This window comes from Haemaphysalis longicornis, unplaced genomic scaffold (assembly GCF_048455015.1).
Source record: "Haemaphysalis longicornis isolate Haplotype H1 unplaced genomic scaffold, Haemaphysalis longicornis Haplotype H1 scaffold_7, whole genome shotgun sequence".
Taxonomy (NCBI): domain Eukaryota; kingdom Metazoa; phylum Arthropoda; class Arachnida; order Ixodida; family Ixodidae; genus Haemaphysalis; species Haemaphysalis longicornis.
This window is the reverse complement of record NW_027526422.1, coordinates 90,449,410-90,467,770: the sequence shown is the minus strand read 5'-3', so window position 1 is coordinate 90,467,770 and position 18,361 is coordinate 90,449,410. Positions and strand designations below refer to the sequence as shown.

Genomic DNA, 18,361 nt, shown 5'->3' with positions numbered 1-18,361 from the left:
TAGCCTTCATAGATTATGAGAAAGCATTTGACTCGGTCGAAACCCTAGCAGTCATTCAGGCATTACGGAACCAGGGTGTAGATGAGCATTATGTAAGAATACTAGAGGATATCTACAATGGGTCTACAGCTACCATCATCCTCCATAGGGAGAGCAGTAAAATACCTATAAGGAAGGGTGTCAGACAACGAGACACAATCTCTCCAATGTTATTCACAGCATGCCTACAAGAAGTATTCAGAACGTTGGATTGGGAACAGGTGGGAGTAAGGGTTAATGGAGAATACATCAGTAACCTCAGATTTGCTGATGACGTTGCCTTGCTAAGTAACTCGGGGGACGAATTGCAAAGCATGCTTTCTGCACTGGCCGAACAGAGTAGAACCGTGGGCCTGAAAATTAATATGCAGAAAACCAAAGTAATGATCAATAACCTCGGGACAGCACAGCAGTTTGAGATAGGTGGCAAGGCAGTGGAAGTGGTAAGCGAATATATCTACTTGGGCCAAATTGTGACCCCAGATCCCAACCATGAGGCAGAGATAATTAGAAGGATCAGAATGGGGTGGGGTGCATATGGCAGACATTCTCAGATAATGAATAGCAGCCTACCATTGTCGCTGAAGAAGAAAGTGTATGACAGCTGCATCTTACCGGTACTCACCTACGGGGCAGAAACTTGGAGGCTCACTAAGAAGGTTCAACTTAAATTGAGAATGACTCAGCGGGCAATGGAGCGGAAAATGATAGGTGTAACATTAAGGGACAAGAAGAGAGCGGACTGGATCAGGGAGCAAACTGGTGTTAAAGACATATTAGTAGAAATTAAGAAGAAGAAATGGACGTGGGCAGGGCATGTAATGCGAAGGAAAGATAACCGCTGGTCGTTAAGGGTAACAGAGTGGATCCCTAGAGAAGGCAAGCGTTGCAGGGGGCGGCAGAAAGTTAGATGGGCAGATGAGATCAAGAAATTTGCGGGGATAAATTGGTCACAGTTGGCACAGGACCGAGGTAATTGGAGAATAATGGGAGAGGCCTTTGCCCTGCAGTGGGCATAGATAGGCTGGTGATGATGATGATGATGAATATTTTGCCTGAAAATGTTTAATTTCTCAGAGAATAAAGCATTGTTTGCTGCTGGGCAAGCGCTGGGGGCACTATAAAAGACCAAATATTTCGAGCACAACGAACTTGTATTTTGTACTCATGGCCCCTTCAAATCAACTTGTGTGTGGCAGCCATCTGCGTCAGTGGCATGGCTTCTGTGGCAATACACAGCCCTTTTTTGCTGCCAAAACACTGGACTTTGTCCACTGTGCACAAATACCCATCGAACCTGTGCAACAAGTATTCAGATGGTGGTACGTAGCCTGTAACTCTCGCTCTAAAGGAGCCATCTGGGGTAGTTTTCCCAGGATTTGCAATCTGCCCACACCTGGCCTTCATATGATTCGGAGTCAATACAAAGTGGTGGTGACAACAATGAGCAGCACACTACTTACCTCCACGGCATGCCTGGATGAAGAACAACTTGGGCTTCCCCTGGAGGGATGGACAGTTCTTGTTGTTAAACAGCTCGCAGATAGATTCCAGAGCAACCGGTTCATCATCGGACCCATAGATACATTGCTGAGGAAGCGGTTCATTGTCGGACCCACGGATGGTGACCATGCCACCGTGCGACATCAGCACCACCACCAGGCAGTCCGCAGCTTTCTGCTGCTCCTCTTGTGCCACCTTGAACAGCTCCTCCATCATTCCCTGCACAGGCAACAGCATTGTCCTTCACAGTGGGCTGAGCAGGGGCAGCTTTCCCCACTACCTTAGCGCACATCTACATGCATATCCGTGCACACATGAAGCCCGGTGTGCATTAAAGGGACACTAAAGTGATTTGTAAGCACTGCGGGATTACTAGCGCAAATTGTAGTCCGGAGAATGTATGCCATGTTTCGAGCATTCTTGCTACGTTTACACGACTTTATTCAGTCAAGAACCACATCGAAAATGCTGTCCTCCTCTCTGCATCCTCCTTGCCTATTTCCTATGACATTTCGTATGATGCCAGAAAAAGATGGCTTGGCCTGACTGCACCACTGCACGGCTCGCCAACCCTCTGACAGAATCAGTCAGCGCAGCGTTTAGTCGGCCAGCCACCGGCGGGTCGTCACAGTTGAAGCTAACCACAGTACGTTTGTGCCCGGATGAATGTGCCTTTAGTTCGTCAGTTTGTACACTGAATCAAGCTCCAAGTACAAGTCGCTCCACACAAGCGCTCATGAGACGCTTCACTGGCTGGTACACTAGTAGAAAAATCTAAGGCCAATTGACGGCGGGAGAGGGGTCAGCGAAGTTGATGATGATGATGATGATTTGATTTTATTGGCGAAAAGCCGACATGGGCAAAGAGCGCCAAACACAAAGTTATTTGATGAGGAGAGAACACGAAATAAAATCAGTTAAAAGACTATGAGCACGGCTGGTGTAAAGGGCCAGGGTGAAGAACAAGAGCGGTTTAAGAATAAATAAGGTGGCTGGTGTATAGGACCAGGGGTGAAACTATGGGTGGTATGAGATGAGTTGTAAAAAGTGAACTTCTGATAGGAACTTAAAGGTGCGCTGAACAGAAAACATGGCATCGTCTCCTAAGAAGTATGACGGGTGTGGTGGAATATGTCGTGTGTGTAGTTGTGGGAAGTGTTTGCGTCGTGTAATGTCGAGTGCCTTACATTGTATGAGGATGTGGATCACGGATAGGGCCTCTCCGCACCTGCTGCACAGAGGTCTTGGAGATCCTGTGAGCAGGTGGGAGTGTGTTATATGAGTGTGGCCTATCCGTAACCTAGCAAGGGCAACTTCAGTGTGTCTGTTGTGTGTGTCAGTCGTGTATGGTCCCAAGAGTGGCTTTATTATGTGTAGTTTGTTGTCTGTCTGTTGATTCCAGAGTGCTTGCCATGTTTCGCGAAGGTGTTGTCTGATGTGTGGCTTGAGGTCAGTGTAGGGTACTGTTGCTATGTCCGGTGTCATAGGCGTGCGCAGAGTTCTCGATTAGGGGGGGCAAAGTCTTAGCGCTGCGCCCCCCCCTGCCCCCCCCCCCCAACTCCCGACCTCTTCCCACTGAAGGCCTAGCGGTCCAAACGCAGTGCAAAGAGGGATGGATGTTCATAAAATTTTTATTTCAATGCGATAGAATTGCAACACACAAAATATTTCTGAGCAGAAATTTGTACTTTCATGTGTTACATCAGCAAGGTATGGGGCAAATTTAGCGCCCCCCTTCAGATGATTAGGGGGGGCGGCCGCCCCCCCTGCCCCCCCTGTGCGCACGCCTATGTCCGGTGTATTTGCATGTGCAGCAGCAGCGGCCATCTGATCAGCGGTCTCATTTCCCGCAATCCCAGAGTGACCTGGAACCAAACATATGATCACCTCGAGATTTAATGCATACGCTGACATAATGGTTTTATACACTACATTAAGAACATGGTTTTTAGAAGACTTGTTGGATGACAATGCATGTACAACACTCAGTGAATCTGTGAAAATGATAGACTTGGGTATTTCATGTTGCACTATGTGATTTAAAACAAGCAAAACTCCATTAGCTTCCGCCGTAAAAATGCTGGTCTTCGAGTTCGGGGTCTTAGAGACCCTAAAATCAAGTCCGTGCGCCGCACACGACACAGTAAGGGCAGTTTTTGATGCGTCACTGTAAAACTGTGCACATTCATACTTAGACTGCAGGGACAAGAAGTGCTGCAAAATAGCAGTTTGTGGTACCCTGGTTTTATCAATTTTCACGAAGGACAAGTCACAACACACAGGTTGAAGCTGCCAGGGTGGTAAGACGTCAGTAAAAGAAGATGTATAGATGTCTAAAAAGGAGATGTCGAAATTTGAAGCTTCCTGTCTCACTCTAAGTGAGAACAGCAAAGGAACAGATGGGCGATTTACAAACAGTGGCGATGTGGATGTATCATTAAAAACAGGTTTAAAAGGATGGTTATTCACAGATGAAATTTTAAAAGCGTAGAGAAAGACCACATACGTTTGTTGGTACTCAAGGCACCACTTATTACATTCAACATATAGACTCTGGGCCGGGCTAGTGCGGAAGGCACCCGACGCAAGGCGCAGACCCAAGTGGAGTACTGGATCAAGACTTTTTAGGGTTGTTTTCGATGCCAACCCATACACGACACTGCCGTAGTCTAATCGAGACCTGACTAACGCGGTAAAGACCCGGAGAAGCAGTTCTTTGTCTGCACCATAGGATTGGTGGGAGAGGACCTTGAGAATGTTTAGTGTTTTGAGGCATTTATGTTTAAGTGCTTTGATGTGTGGGATGAACGTGAGCTTTTCGTCAAATATGACACCTAAAAACTTGTGCTCCCGTTTAACAGGAATAGGTGCACGGTTAAGCGTAATCTCAGGGTCCGTGTTAATCCCGTGCTTGCGGGAAAACACAACACAAGTACTTTTGGCCGGGTTTACTTTAAACCCGTTAAGGTCCGCCCAGCCAGCAAGTTTCTTAACACCGAGCTGTACTTGACGTTCGCATATTGACAGGTTACAGGATTTAAAAGATATTTGCACATAGTCTACATAGATGGCACAAGAAATGGTCGGCGGCAATGCCTTTCGGAGGGAGTTCATCTTAACTATAAACAACGTGCAGCTTAGAACTCCACCTTGCAGCACACCATTTTCCTGCAAATATACAATGGAAAGTGCACTGCCAACCCTCACTCGAAAGGTTCGTTCGGCCAAATAACTACAAGGAGTGTTCAGCATGTTGCCGGAGACACCAAACGACTTAAGGTCCCTGAGGATGCCGTAGCGCCAGGCTGTATCATAAGCTTTTTCAATATCGAAAAATACAGTAAGGCAGAACTGGTTATGGACAAATGCATCTTTTATGTAGGATTCCAGTGCAGCAAGTTGATCATTGGTAGATCGCCCCACCCTGAAGCCTGCCTGGCAGCCCTCGAGAAGACCGTTGTACTCCAGAAAGTACACGAGCCTACGGTTTATCATCTTCTCGAGGAGCTTACACAGGCAGCTTGTAAGGGCGATGGGACGATAACTTGCGGGAGAGGAAGGGTCCTTCCCCTCCTTCAGAAAGGCCACAACTATGGCCTCCTTCCAAGACCTTGGGGGCTGTCCCGAAAGCCATATTCTGTTGCAGAGGTGTAGGAGTGTCTCAAGAGTGTCTGCGTGTAGGTGTTGTATCATGGTGTATGTAATGCTGTCTGAGGGCTTACAAGTGGGAAGAGCAACCTTCAGCTCATGAAGTGTGAATTCAGAGTTGTAAGCAGAATTCGACTTGTTCTTGTCTCGTAAGGGCTTCTTTTCTGCAGATGTTTTGTGTTGCATGAAAGTATTAGTGTAGTGTGCTGAGCTGGACACGTGTTGGAAGTGTTGTGCGAGTGTGTTAGCCTGGTCTTCCAGTGTGTCCCCTGTTGTACTAACCAGGGGCAGGCTATGTGTCTGTTGTCCTTTTAGTTTTCGTATTCGTGTCCAGACTTTGTGTGTATCAGTGTATGAATTGATGGAAGTGAGGAAGGTGCGCCAACTCTCCCTTTTCGCCTCATGACGCACTCGCTTCCCAAAAGCCTTTGCCCGTTTAAAAGAAATGAGGTTATCTGACGTGGGGTACCGGCGAAGGACACCCCCCGCCTTGTTCTGGGCCTCTCGCGCCCGCCTGCAGTCCTCGTTCCACCAGGGCCTCCTTGGGCTGCGGGACCCACTGGAGGCCTGGGGAATGGACTTTTCGGCGGCGTCGAGGATGTGCGCCGTGACGAGTTGGGCGGCTTCCTCCACGTGTAGGTGTTTTATGGATGTGTGGTGTAGTTGAGATGTTTGTGTGAATGTGCTCCAGTTTGCTTTTGAATCATTAAACTCTGTATGGGAAGATGGACTGCTCGGGCCTATACCTATATACGTTAATGAAGTGGGGAAATGGTCACTACCATATGGGTCTGTGCCCACACCCTACTCAAGACATGGAAAGAGAACTGCGGAACCAATAGCCAGGTCAAGATGCGAGTATGTATTGTGTCCTAAGTTATGGTATGTAGGCTGTTTTTTGTTGAAAAGGCATGCTCCGGAGGATGTAAGAAACTTCTCTATCAGGCGACCTCGGGCATCCGTTCTGGAGGAGCCCCAAAGAGAGTTGTGCGCATTAAGGTCGCCTGTTAGTATGTATGGTATGGGCAGCTGGTCAACCAGTGCCTCGAAATCAGAGCTCAGAAGTGCAAAATCAGGAGAGATGTAAATGGAGCATACCGTTATTAACCTATTAAATATTATCGTACGGATTGCTACAGCCTCAAGAACAGTGTTCAGAGTGACAGGGTGGCAGGCTACGGATTTCCGGGCGACAATTGCCACACCTCCTGAAGAGTGTGTGCAGCCAACCCTGTCCTTTCTGAATACCATGTACCTATTTAAGAAATTTGTTTGTTTAGAATTGAGGTGGGTTTCCTGGAGACACATGATACTTGGCTGACTGGCATGCAGAATCTCATACACATCGTCAAGATTTTTAAGGAGGCCTCTGCAGTTCCATTGGATGATGTTTTCTGTTCCCATTATTTAATAAGTTTAAGAATAACTGGAGTGTGTGTGTGTGTTTGTTCATGTGTCGTCTTTTGGGGCTGTTATTCTAGGATTTTTAGGCTTTTCTGTCGGCTTGGACATCGGAGGCCGCTCCTTGCGCTGCGTTGCAGGTAGGAACGGCGTGACATCCATCTCCTCGTCGGATGCCAGAAGGGTGCCCGGCGGACCAGGCCCCCCAGACTTGGCCCCCTTTCGGGAGCCCTTCGTTTGAGCCGCCACCGCCGAGGGCGTCCGGGGCACCAGAGGTGGCACGGGAGGTGCAGTGGCGGTGGGAGCCGATGCGGGGCCCCCGGTGTCCATCCGGTCGGCACCCTCCAACGCACTGGAGGACGGGGAGGCAGAAGCGGGAGCGGCACCGGTCCCCACAGAAGAGGTTGTCACCACAACCGCTGCTGCCTCAGCAAGCGGCGTGGCAACGGATTGGGATGCCTGAGGCACCCCAGGGGGGGGCAGAGGAGGGACCAGGTCAGACTCGCTGAACTGGGTCCCTGTGGACACCAGACGCCGCTCCGCCCCCCGGCGAGCCGCGTCGGCGTACCTCCCCAGGGGGAAAGAGGCGAACCTCTTCCGCGCCTCTGGGAAGGTGATGTTCTCTGTTACTTTGACATTGATTATTTTCTTTTCTTGTTGGAATTTCTCACATTTGCGGGAGTACGCCGCGTGCGATCTCCCCAGTTAACACAAGTGAAGGTGGTGGAGTTGCAGTTATCTGTCGGGTGGTCCTGTGCGGCGCATTTGGCACAGGTCGTTTTGCCGCGGCAAGAGTTGGTACCGTGCCCGAACCGCTGGCATTTGAAGCAGCGGCGCGGGTTTGGTATGTACGGTCGGACTGGACATCGTATGAAGCCTGCATTGACCGACTCGGGGAGTGTTGAGCAGTCAAATGTCAGGATCAAGTGTTTTGTACGAATTTCGGTGTCATTTCGACGCATGATTATCCTTCGCACTGCCGTCACGCCCTGATCTCGAAGGCCATTGAGCAGATCTGTCTCTGTTTCGTTCATCAGGTCAGGATCGGAGATGACGCCCTGGGAACTGTTCAGCGTGCGGTGGGGTGTGATCTTTATGTCTGTATCTACCATGCGGGTTTGTTTGAGGAGGTTGATAGATTGCTGCCTGTTGTTAATTTCGATCAGGATTTCCCCTGTTCTGAGTTTCTTGGCTTTGTAGGATTTCCCTACAATGCCCTCAGGAAACTCGGAGATGAGAAAAACAGACTGTGCAGTGACGGGCTTTGACTTGTCAAGAGATTCCATTATTAGAAAGCCGGAAAAATTGTCAGGTTTTGGAAATGTCAACTCTGTCAAGGGAGGAAAGGAGACTTCGGTGCAGCCCCTTTTCGGGGGCCAATCACGTTTTTGGGGGGGTTTTTAATTATCCATATAGCATAGGAAAAAGCAGAGAGACGGGGGTACTTTCTTCTTTGACCTTACCCTGGTAGTCAAAGAGGTCCCGGAGCTCCCTGCCTGGTGGACAGGCAGGGAGCCCATCGGCCGGAGCTTGACCAAGGCTCCGACGGCCACCGTTAGAGGTTTCGACCCTTCACCTTAAAAACACGTCACCACGGTAGGTCACAGCTTATGTTGGGGGGCTCGGGGTCCGCGGTATCGCCAGTACCGTCACCAAGATTACTCAAGGTGCCCCGTGCGGGGGGTCAGCGAAGTTAATATAAGTACTAATGAATTAAAATCAACCGAAACCTTTAATGTTTTTGCGCTGGGTGAACTAGCCCAGTGGTCAGCAGCACGAACACACATCTGCAAATGCTTTTCCACCTAAGGAATGCAGTCACTAGAGACAGGATAGTTGTGGGAATTTGGGGGCTGCACGAGTGCTATTCAAGAAATAGTCACCTAAGCTGCTTCAAACGCTAAAACTTAATAAGATTTCAACTAGCTATACATTATATACTTCATATTTCTGCACCTGGCAGCGCTGGCTTATGAGTGAGTGGTGTGGAGGACTAGGCATATCGCTTTGGAATTTCCAAGTTCGAATCCCAATAGAGCATGTTTTTTTTTATTATTTATTTGTCTTTGGTAATTGTGTTCTGTATACTGAATTCAGCATTTTTGTGCTGTAACGCATGCTCCACAAGGAAGTTAGCAGAATGCGTGCAAGATTGACACTGACGCACTGGTGAGTTCTCGTTGGCATAGTGTTGATAAAAGCATTCATCCACAGCGTACGCCTGGGCCAGTGATTGTAGTGATTTCAAGCTGTGCTGGTTATAAGCTTATCTGATGCCTTTTACAGCTGACAACATGGCAGAAGTGCAGTATGCCGACTACAGAGATATCGAGAATACCCAACCAAAGATAAAATCGGATGCCAAGCATGTTGTTGCACCGAACCGAAACCGAAACTGATTAATATTCGAACCTTGGACATCGTCCAATCACGTAGTTAATTGTATTGACGTCACTGCTTTAGTTGGTGCGGCCGCCACAGACCACGCATGGCAGTTTTTCTTCTTTTGGGCTTTATAAAATTAATAGCATTTTATCGACCAGATAAACGATCAAAAGTGCATTTATTTGAGCCAGAGTGCACAGTGAAAACAAAAACAGGAGCTTGACAAATTAACTTCAGTGTCCCTTTAAAGCGGCCAGGGAGAGAAAATACAAGTTTGGTTCACCTATTTCGCCATAACACTGATACCAATTTTACCAGACTAAGAACAAATAACCGAGATGATAAAGAAAGCAGATAAACATACCTGCCAGGTTTGCCGGGATGGCATTAGGGAGACCTTACCGGGGGTGGGGGAAGGCGGGAGGGGGAGGGGGAGGGTGAAATGAACTGTTTCTTCGCCTAAACTACCAACAAGCTACACCGCTTAAATGTTCCGACGTTGCTAACGCCACCCTTTTCAGAAAGTCCTGGAAATAGTACTGCAAGCGCAATACAAAACAGCAGGAACTGAACTGTTTTGCTGTTTCGTCTAAACTAGCAAGCTACACCACTGGAGACTTGCTAAATCTTCAGAACGGCCGTGCTCGTGCGTAATGAAAGCGGCGGCGGCGCTGCGTTTCTATAAACAGTAAACTAACAATGGGACGAACAGGTTCACCTTCTGCGCGTGGCCGACTACGCTTGTTAAGCACTTCACTGATAACGATGCCAACTGGTGTCGGGTTGGATTGTCAGGTATACCTCCGGCGCATTGTGGCCATACTGGGAAAAGGATTAAGCCGAAGACGGGTGCGTTTTAGGGAGATTTTTGTTTCGGTCGTACAATCGTACAAAACCATGAAAATTCGGGATACCTGGCAGGTATGGATAAAGCAGTGGCAACTCCTCAGCCACTTTCCGCTGACGTCACAGACTCTTGTTGGTGCAATTGGCGGCTCCCGCCACCAAGAAACCCGACTAGGCAATTGTAGTGGGGGCTCTAGCTTTGTTTGACCGCATCACTCGAAGGCCAATGTGCAGTCGACACTCCGATAACTATGTTTTTCATGCTGGCCCATACCAGTAGGTCACTCCTGCCCCTATTACATCACTGGAGCAAGAAATTCGAAAAATTTAACATTTCCTGTCTCTTGGGTTAAAAAAATGTATTCCAGGGCTGTAATGGAGTCGAAGGAATTACCAAAGGCTTGCTCTTTCAAATTGAACAAAGTGGTATTATATTTTCATGGCACCTTTACGGAATTTGCACGAACTGCCTCCTGTTTCATGCAAGCTGAAAAATTGAGGCAGCTAGCTTATGCGTAACACTATCCTAGCTCCATGTTGTCTTACATCTGCCTGCACTGCACTGGAGGACTGTGGTCCTTGCATTGACCCCACGTCTAATCAGTGTAAGCACCCACAACTGCTGAAGTGCAGCAGCTAGATCGTGATGGTTCCGAAAGGGTATTTTATCATGACAAACCCTAAAGTTACTGCTTCGACATGTTTACACACACGTCTAGTGTACGCTTGGTGTCTAGTGCATGTGCTCATTGCATCCAAAATAGGGCTGCAAAAGGAGTTCTTTTCTTTTCCATCTTCACAGTACTAATACTTCTAGATCACCGCAAAGAAAGCCTTGTTTGAAAAAAGAATGGCATGTAAGCATGTTTCAATTTTATGAGAATTTGAAATCATACTAATGCCTTTTCACTGGAGACAACGAAACAATCTACAGCACTGAGAATTGTCCCTCTGCAGATATTGTAAACACAAAGTTTAGACAGAGTAAAACTCCTTACATTCCGATGTCATTTTTTTTAATGGCTCGAGCCTTTCACGTTTTAAGGGTTTGAGTGCAAGAAACAGACAACTCACGTCTGCAGTGAGATCTTGGAATATCTTGCACTCAAAGTGCAACCCCGTGAAGAGCTTCGCCGTGTGATCCACGTCCACATCTGAGCCATCTCGCCCCGACAGCTTCTTGAAATTGTGATTGTTTATGATGAGGCACTGGCCTCTCGGCTTCCGCTCCATGGGGTAGATCTGCAGATCGAAAAAAAGGCCGAAAATGTGAGTTTTGCACACAAATGGCTCGGCTCATGGCAACAACATGTACGTTTACAAACACCCAGCTTAGAGGAGAGCTCATCACACTTGGCTATGCCATGCTTCCGGCAACCAAAGGCCCAAATCACAAATGCTCAATAAAACTTTCACACATGAAATGACCCGCCCTTTGAGCTTTCGATTTGGTGTCATCACAATGTGAATCTATAACAGTGCCCCAAATCGAATGCATTACAACTTCACTCTGAAGGCATGGTGACGGCAGTTACATAATACAGTAACATGATACAGCTACATAATACCACCCCATCTGCATGCCCATAGAGCATCAGTAGCGCAAGTGACTCCAAAGCCACAACAACTTGGTAGCAGAGATGTATAAGGCAGTGCTATCCAGCTCTTTTTAAGTAGTTGGCCACTCCTTTGAAACAGCTACCTTGGTGGATTTAGGTCGCGTAAGTGATCTCATTCATCCACCACACTTACCTAACTCGGCACGTGTTATACTAGTGCTTGCCACATTATTTTGATGTGTTTCTTTTGGTCTTTGATTCTTCATGCTAAAAAAAGATTTAAAAATGCCTCCTTAATTAGCTGGCACAACCATCGTACCACTTGTCACATGACCAAAACCTGAAAACATGTTTCGAAAAATTTGCTTTAAAAGACCACCTTCCAATGTCACATTTGAACTGCAAAATAAGCAATAACCCTCATAAAAGCCAACTTTCAATGCCATTTACGTGTCAATGCAATTCCCGTGAAGTTCTGCAAAAATGCATAGATTCTGTTTAATTCTCATGGTGTTCCGTTCCCTCCCTTTAGATGTACTATCTGCACGCATTGCAAATTAAGAAAACTAGGATAAAATAATTTAATTATTGCCAGTTTGGCTGGGACGTAAAAAAAAGCACCGAAAACCCTGAAAACACTGTTACAATATGTGGCATCACAAAAGCACCTTACAAGACAGAAATTCCCTTTTACAGGTGCCATGACCAACTTGTCCACTTCACCCCAGCGCCCGCTTGTCTGCTTGCAACAGCACGCAGGAAATCCGAGAATTGCACCGGCAGAGCATTACAAGTGCGAAACGATGCACAAAGCAATGCACCCCAACTGTACCAGGCAATCAACTAGCGAGCCCTCTTTGTGCCTGCCGTTCATCACAGCATGCATTTATTAGGAAAATGCACACACTGCGATTTCAATGCACATGCAGGCACGTTTAAATTAAGAGCCAACAATGCTGAAAGTCCAAAATGAAAAAAAGAAAAGCTCACTTTAGGTCCACTCTTTAACTCCGTGGCTGGAACAACCTTCACTTCGGCCGTGCTTCGTTCGCCGGTTGTTACATGACCTGCAGGAAAAGTGAAATTAGTGGCGATGGACTTTCCCTGATCATGGCCCTTACAGTTTCTGTAATGAAAGCTGCACGTGGGACACATTTTATGAAAAAGTCTTCATTCTATTCGGAACGATGTGTTGGCAAAGTGGGTTCACAAGGAACCTGCACAGTTGTTGCTCAAGTCAACACTGTCAAACAGCCAAGTGCCGTTTGACAAAACAAATGAAACACCGCAGTAGCATCCTAGCTCTGACCAAATGAACGGGGATACTAAATTGCGACAAACTTAGCGCTACACTTAAAGCACCAAAATTGGACTAGCAAGGTGTGTGTGTGTGTGTATATATATATATATATATGCCATCGCCTTTCTCATCAGTACCTTTCATCTCTAACCCATTTCATCCCCTGCCCCATTTCCCTTGTGCATGGTCACTGGCCAGGTGAATTCTTGCTTCAAAGCGACCAACAACCGAAATTTCTCGAGTGTATGCTATCTACTGCATGTGGAAGTTGGCATTGTGCAAACTAAAGAACATGTAAAAAGTGTCTAATTAAACCTAAATGAAATATTGTTAATCTGCCATTCAAAGCAGTGGAATAGGAAGGTGTCCAGTGCATAAACTTGTAATCACGTGACTTAAAAAAGCTTAAAGGGGCCATGCAGACAAAACACAACTTTAGCTCATTCAAAAAAAGATTGCCTCGTTAGAATCCCACTGGCACCACTTCTAACGCACACTTCGCTCAAATAAGCTATATATTTAGGAAAAAAGGAAATGGCCATGCGACCCGCTAGCTCATTTCCGATAACAGAACCTATGATGTCATATGCCCAGCTGTGCGATTGGCTGAGACCGGCAAAAGCAAATACAAATTAGGCAGGGCTTATAACCTTGCCGAACGAGCTATTTACGATTAAATGTAATGCATATCCACTTTGCAGCCGTAAGAATGGTGGGGCAAACAATGAAAGTTGTGAAAATACTACACGTTAACATAGAAGTACCGATGTGCACTGCTGTTGGTGCACGGGGCATTACGCTTGTTTTAGCTGCACAGCAGTCCACCTCTTTGGAGTTGTCTTACACGACACTGGCCGAATGGCGTAAGCGACGTTGTCTTATGCAACCCTGTTTGTCGACGTCGTACCCTATGTTTCACGAAACGATTACTTTCTACTGTAACAAAAAAAAGCCAGGTGCAAATACGGCCAAAAATAAAGCAACGGCTGACAACAGTTTCCGGCTCCATATGGTAGCGCCATCTGAGAAGACCGAGGGAAAGTGATTCTGCAGAGGCTAGTGGCTGGAGCACTGGAAGTTCGTTTGAGTACCTGCCCATGTGACTTCATGGCAGATGTCACGAAAACACACAATTTGGTGGAAGAATCAAAATTTTAACCTAAACTGATTAATTTCTCAGTGAATATGGCATCGTCTGCTGCCGGGCAAGTGCTACAAACTTGTATTTTGTCTGCATGGCCCTTTTAAAGGGACATAGAAGACAAAATGCAAGTTACTCAAGATCGATAGATTAGCTCACTAAGAACACAAATATACCACTGCTGTGCATAGCTTTTCTCAAATAAGGTAGAAAGTAACCAGAACATGAAGAAAGGTATCGCCACCACTGGCCATACTTGCACCAGCAGTGGTTTTTACGCATGTTTTTACAAGCTGCACTCATGTCTTGTAATGAGAAGCGTGCACAGGTAACAGAGTAAAAAGGGTAAATATTGCCGCGAACCATGCATTGGGTTTGTTTATGTTTTGTTTTTGCCGACCGGCTGCGCCAGGCTGTGTTATCCGTGTGCCAAGTGTGTGAAGCCTGTGTTCCATTCTTTATTTTTATGCTGCACGTGTTATCTCTTTTGATAGGGAGAGCGTTTCGATAAGGTCAACAGTCTAGAATAATCTTATTTGATCTACGGTGTTCTGGTTAAATCAACGGTTCGAGAAACACTTGCGCCCAAAGATAAATTCCCGCAGAGCAGACGCAGAGGCATTCGACTCGCCGACGCTCGCCTGCACACGACACTTTGTTGACTGCTGCTTCAACGCCTGTTCGCTCCAATACAACAGTTTTGCTTCAAGACAACTGCGTCGTCATCGGCTTCGTGACAATATAGACAAACACGATAGCATACTACAGGAATTGGTAATTAACCAAAGGTGCCGCCGCAACCCGCCAATGCTGAGCAGACGACGCTTCTCTTCGCAGGAAGTGTGAGAAGAAGCCGTCCCATAGCACGATCTCTGCTTCTTGCTGAAGCTTGAAAAAAAACCAGCGAGAAATAAGACGTAGACACAAGCAGAGAAAAGCGTGTCTTCTCTTTTTTTTTTGCTCATGTCAACATCTTATTTTTTGCTGGTTTTTCTCAAGCTTTCCAATCTTTGCCCCAGCAATTTTCGTAACTCGTCCCATCACCTAGTTTCTGGCCTTCCCCTGCGTCGAACGCAGTCTCTTGGTAGCCACCGAGTTGTGCAGGTAGTTGGCCCATTTCTTTTCAGTCCTCTGTATCCCATGGCCCTATTATCAGCCAAGATGTCTTCTATGAGAGTTGGCAATGATGCTGCTTTCCTATATCCCCATGCGTCACCTCTGTCATCTTTATTTCCGGGGCCCTTTGAGCTGTCCAATGTCTTATTTTGAGCTGGTCAACGAAACCTCGCACTTTTTTGGGTCTTGAAATGAACTTTTTTATTAATTGGTCTGTGATAATGAAAATCACTGTGCATATGTGTTTTGTCTTCCTCATTTCAAATTTGTAATTAGTTTTCAAGTGGTATAATTATTTTCTGAGTTATAAAGAAAACACTGGAGCCTAATTAAGTAATTTCTTACGGGCCTTTAAGGAATTTTTATTCAATTTTTTTTTTTAATAAATGGTACAGATGTGTAGCTTAAGACCTGCCATGCATGCTGAAGCTATTTATATTCCTGTAACGCTGGTTGATTGGATAAAATTAGTCTAATTATGCCAAGTACAGTTTTCAGAAAACTTAATGAGCTCATATTATTACTCATAACATTTATTTGAGGCAAAATGAGCCAATTAAAATAGCATCAGCATGCAGTTCATTTTATCCCAAATTCAACGGTATAAAACTTGTAGAAATCCTTTGAAAAAAGCTACCTCAAAACCCCTGTAAGGCTAGGCACATATGCAAAAAAAGGGAAGCCGAGACAATCGCAGTTGAAGTTTTACTACAAGTGACAGTTTTATCTATTGAGCATATGAAAGAAAGAAAGGTTCTAGAATGTAGCTCGCTTTTCGCTCAACACGAGCATAACAAGTTTGCTGAAATCAGTTGATGGGAAAATTATGAAATTCTCTGTCTACAGATGGCACTTGGCAGAAAAACTGAACAAAAGCAAAGCCAGAACGTTGCTTCAATTTTTATGCTGTTGGCAGCGCGCCTTCACTCTTTGGCGACTAGGGTCGAGGTGCCGATCGTGCACCACAGTTGTAAACGTTTATTTTGTTATGTTACTGCTTCATTTGTAGCAATCAAATCGGATTTGCACCGCGTGAAATGAGTTGCAGCAAAGGGGCTGGTAACGGAATGCCCGCCACTGTTCTGTGACGTGCATGCGCTTGGCTAGGTGGGATAACCACGTTTTCGGTTTAATCTACTCGTATATCACGTCACCAACGCAGATTGTGCACAGTGCGAACATTCATTATTCTCAAATCGCTCATCTATATGATAACCTGCCGACGAGGAAGCGCGCGCCCGAGTGCGGGCCGACCCGCCGCGGCATCGTTGATAACAGAATGAACACACTTCCCTTGCGACGTCTGCATGCGGCATCCTCCACTTTATCATTTCTTTTCTTTCTATTTGCTGCTAATCGAAAGATAGACGCAACTTAGTGCCCCCGCAGGCGTAATCATATCGCTACGCTATCGTCTCGGCAGCCCGCGCGGGCGCTAAGCCTACCTCCGTCTCGGCGCCGTTCTCGCGATAAGTCGTCGTCACACGAGCAGAAAATCGTATTTCAGGCGCTTTTAATAATGCTTGTTCTTCCTTTCTGTTATCGATAGACATATTTACTTTATTTTTACGCCATGCGGGGCTTCTGCCGGTCCTCGCATAGACGAACACATGAGCCGTTGCACTAGGATGAGAGTGCCGAGCAGACGACCCACGGCGCCCAGCCAATGAGGTTAAAACCAACGGACGAAACGGAGTGGTTCCGGCGGGGAATTGAAAACGAAAAGACGCGCTTTCGAATGAGACCAAGATGGACGCCGTGGCGCATGTAGAACCCGAGGGGCGAGTCGTCGAAAAAATGCTATTTTCGCGTCGAATCTTGGCCGATTTTAGCGGTCATCGGTGCTATAAATTGATATTATGGCTCAAATACGTACTCCTGGGTTTGGATATTTTGCTAACAGGTAGAAAAATAGCTCTACTTTCCGAAAATGGCGATTTCTAAAAATCGATTTTTTGGCCAAATTTCGGGATTCCAAGACCCGCGTCTCCCCTTAACACTGGAAGGACAAATTCGTTGCACAGCAACCTTTTTAGCTACAAAGGCTACGTATTGCTGTAACTTGAGAATGCGTGTCGAAGAAGGAGCTAGCCAGTTGGATGGCTGTCTGCACACTCTAGCAGGGCCGTAATGGTTCAGCGAGACTTATACCCCTGTCAAACGTGCCTATTTTAAGTGCACCTACGCCGAGTGCGCTCGGGCTCCCCGAATGATACTTTGGCTGTGCACTGCTAAACGACGAAACAAAGCCTCCTTTGCCACGAGGTCAGTGACAATAAAAGGCGTAAATATTATGCAAAATGACTTCCAATTTCCTCTGTTTATTCAGTGAGCAACAATGTAAGCATTACTTCCTGTTCACATTGTTCAAAATCGCAATCGGCGCCTCGCACAAATCCACGAAAAAATAATAATAAAACGGAATCGAGACGCCCAGCTGAAAAAAACCATTGGCCGACCAATTGGAATGCCAATGGGTCGGCCAATTGGTCACCCAATGGACCTCTCCCTGTATGTAAACACCGTGACGTCACGAAGCGCACGTGCGCGACGGGTGGCGCCTGCTGGCGGCCGCGAAATGCGGCTTCGGTTGGCAGAACGCGCCTGCGCCGCCGGCCCGGCCTGGCCGCGCGGTGCCCGAAAAGAACGATGTGCCGATGGTTCGGGCCGTCGCTGGCCGCCTACATTACAGGTGGGGGTCTAGCTATCCTAGCTGCGGACGTCGCACCTCCATGTAGCTTTCTGCACCAACAACCTCCGCCACACTTTCGTATATGACGAGTGACGCTTTCAGATAATCAGTGCGTGACAGCATTAACGAGTCATTCTGAAGATTGGTGCGTTTGCGACGCGTTCCAAGAATGTTTTGTTATGATGCTTCATGTTAGGACACATACCAAGGAAAGCTCATTCATTGTTGTTTTCGAGGTCCGCTTAAGCTGAGCGCGGTGCCTCAGGCAGCGTATACGCTCCCTGTTCTTGGTATCTCTGCGTCGCCCGGATACAGTCGCTTACGAACGATTTCATGTCGAGGGGGGAAAGGAAAGGTAAAGCATGAAAAGATTAAAAAGAAGGCAAAGCATGAAAAGATTAAAAAGTAAAATTAGCAGCAACAAAACAAAAATATAAAGAGCAAAAACCAAAAATTATTCAAATAAAATTATCGCGATGATGCCGTGCTCTACGTAGGTGACCGATTGCTTTGTTACATTTTTCCCCAGTAAAATCGCGAAACGGCTCATCGCCATTGTGAGAGTAACATAGCAGCCACATATTGTTAGTGCGTATAGCTTGCGACAGTGGCACTGAAATAATTATCCGTACTCGTTATTTCATGATAGTTAAAGTTAGTGTCCTTGTACACCCGCTGAATTCGCCGGCGTCGGGAGGCCGCAACAAAAGAATACTGAGTCCGTTCGCTTA

General features: G+C 46.6%; 1 protein-coding gene across 1 annotated transcript in view; it reads right to left on the bottom strand.

The window, feature by feature from the left end:
* LOC144146395 (caspase-3-like) overlaps window positions 1-18,361 on the bottom strand; it is a 58,526-nt gene that overhangs the window by 10,244 nt on the left and 29,921 nt on the right. Inside the window, exons 3-5 of the mRNA XM_077678350.1 lie at window positions 12,372-12,448; window positions 10,897-11,064; window positions 1,503-1,761 (exon numbers count right to left, since the gene is read on the bottom strand). Coding sequence (XP_077534476.1) covers window positions 1,503-1,761; window positions 10,897-11,064; window positions 12,372-12,448 — 504 coding nt within the window. The remainder of the gene's footprint in view (window positions 1-1,502; window positions 1,762-10,896; window positions 11,065-12,371; window positions 12,449-18,361) is intronic.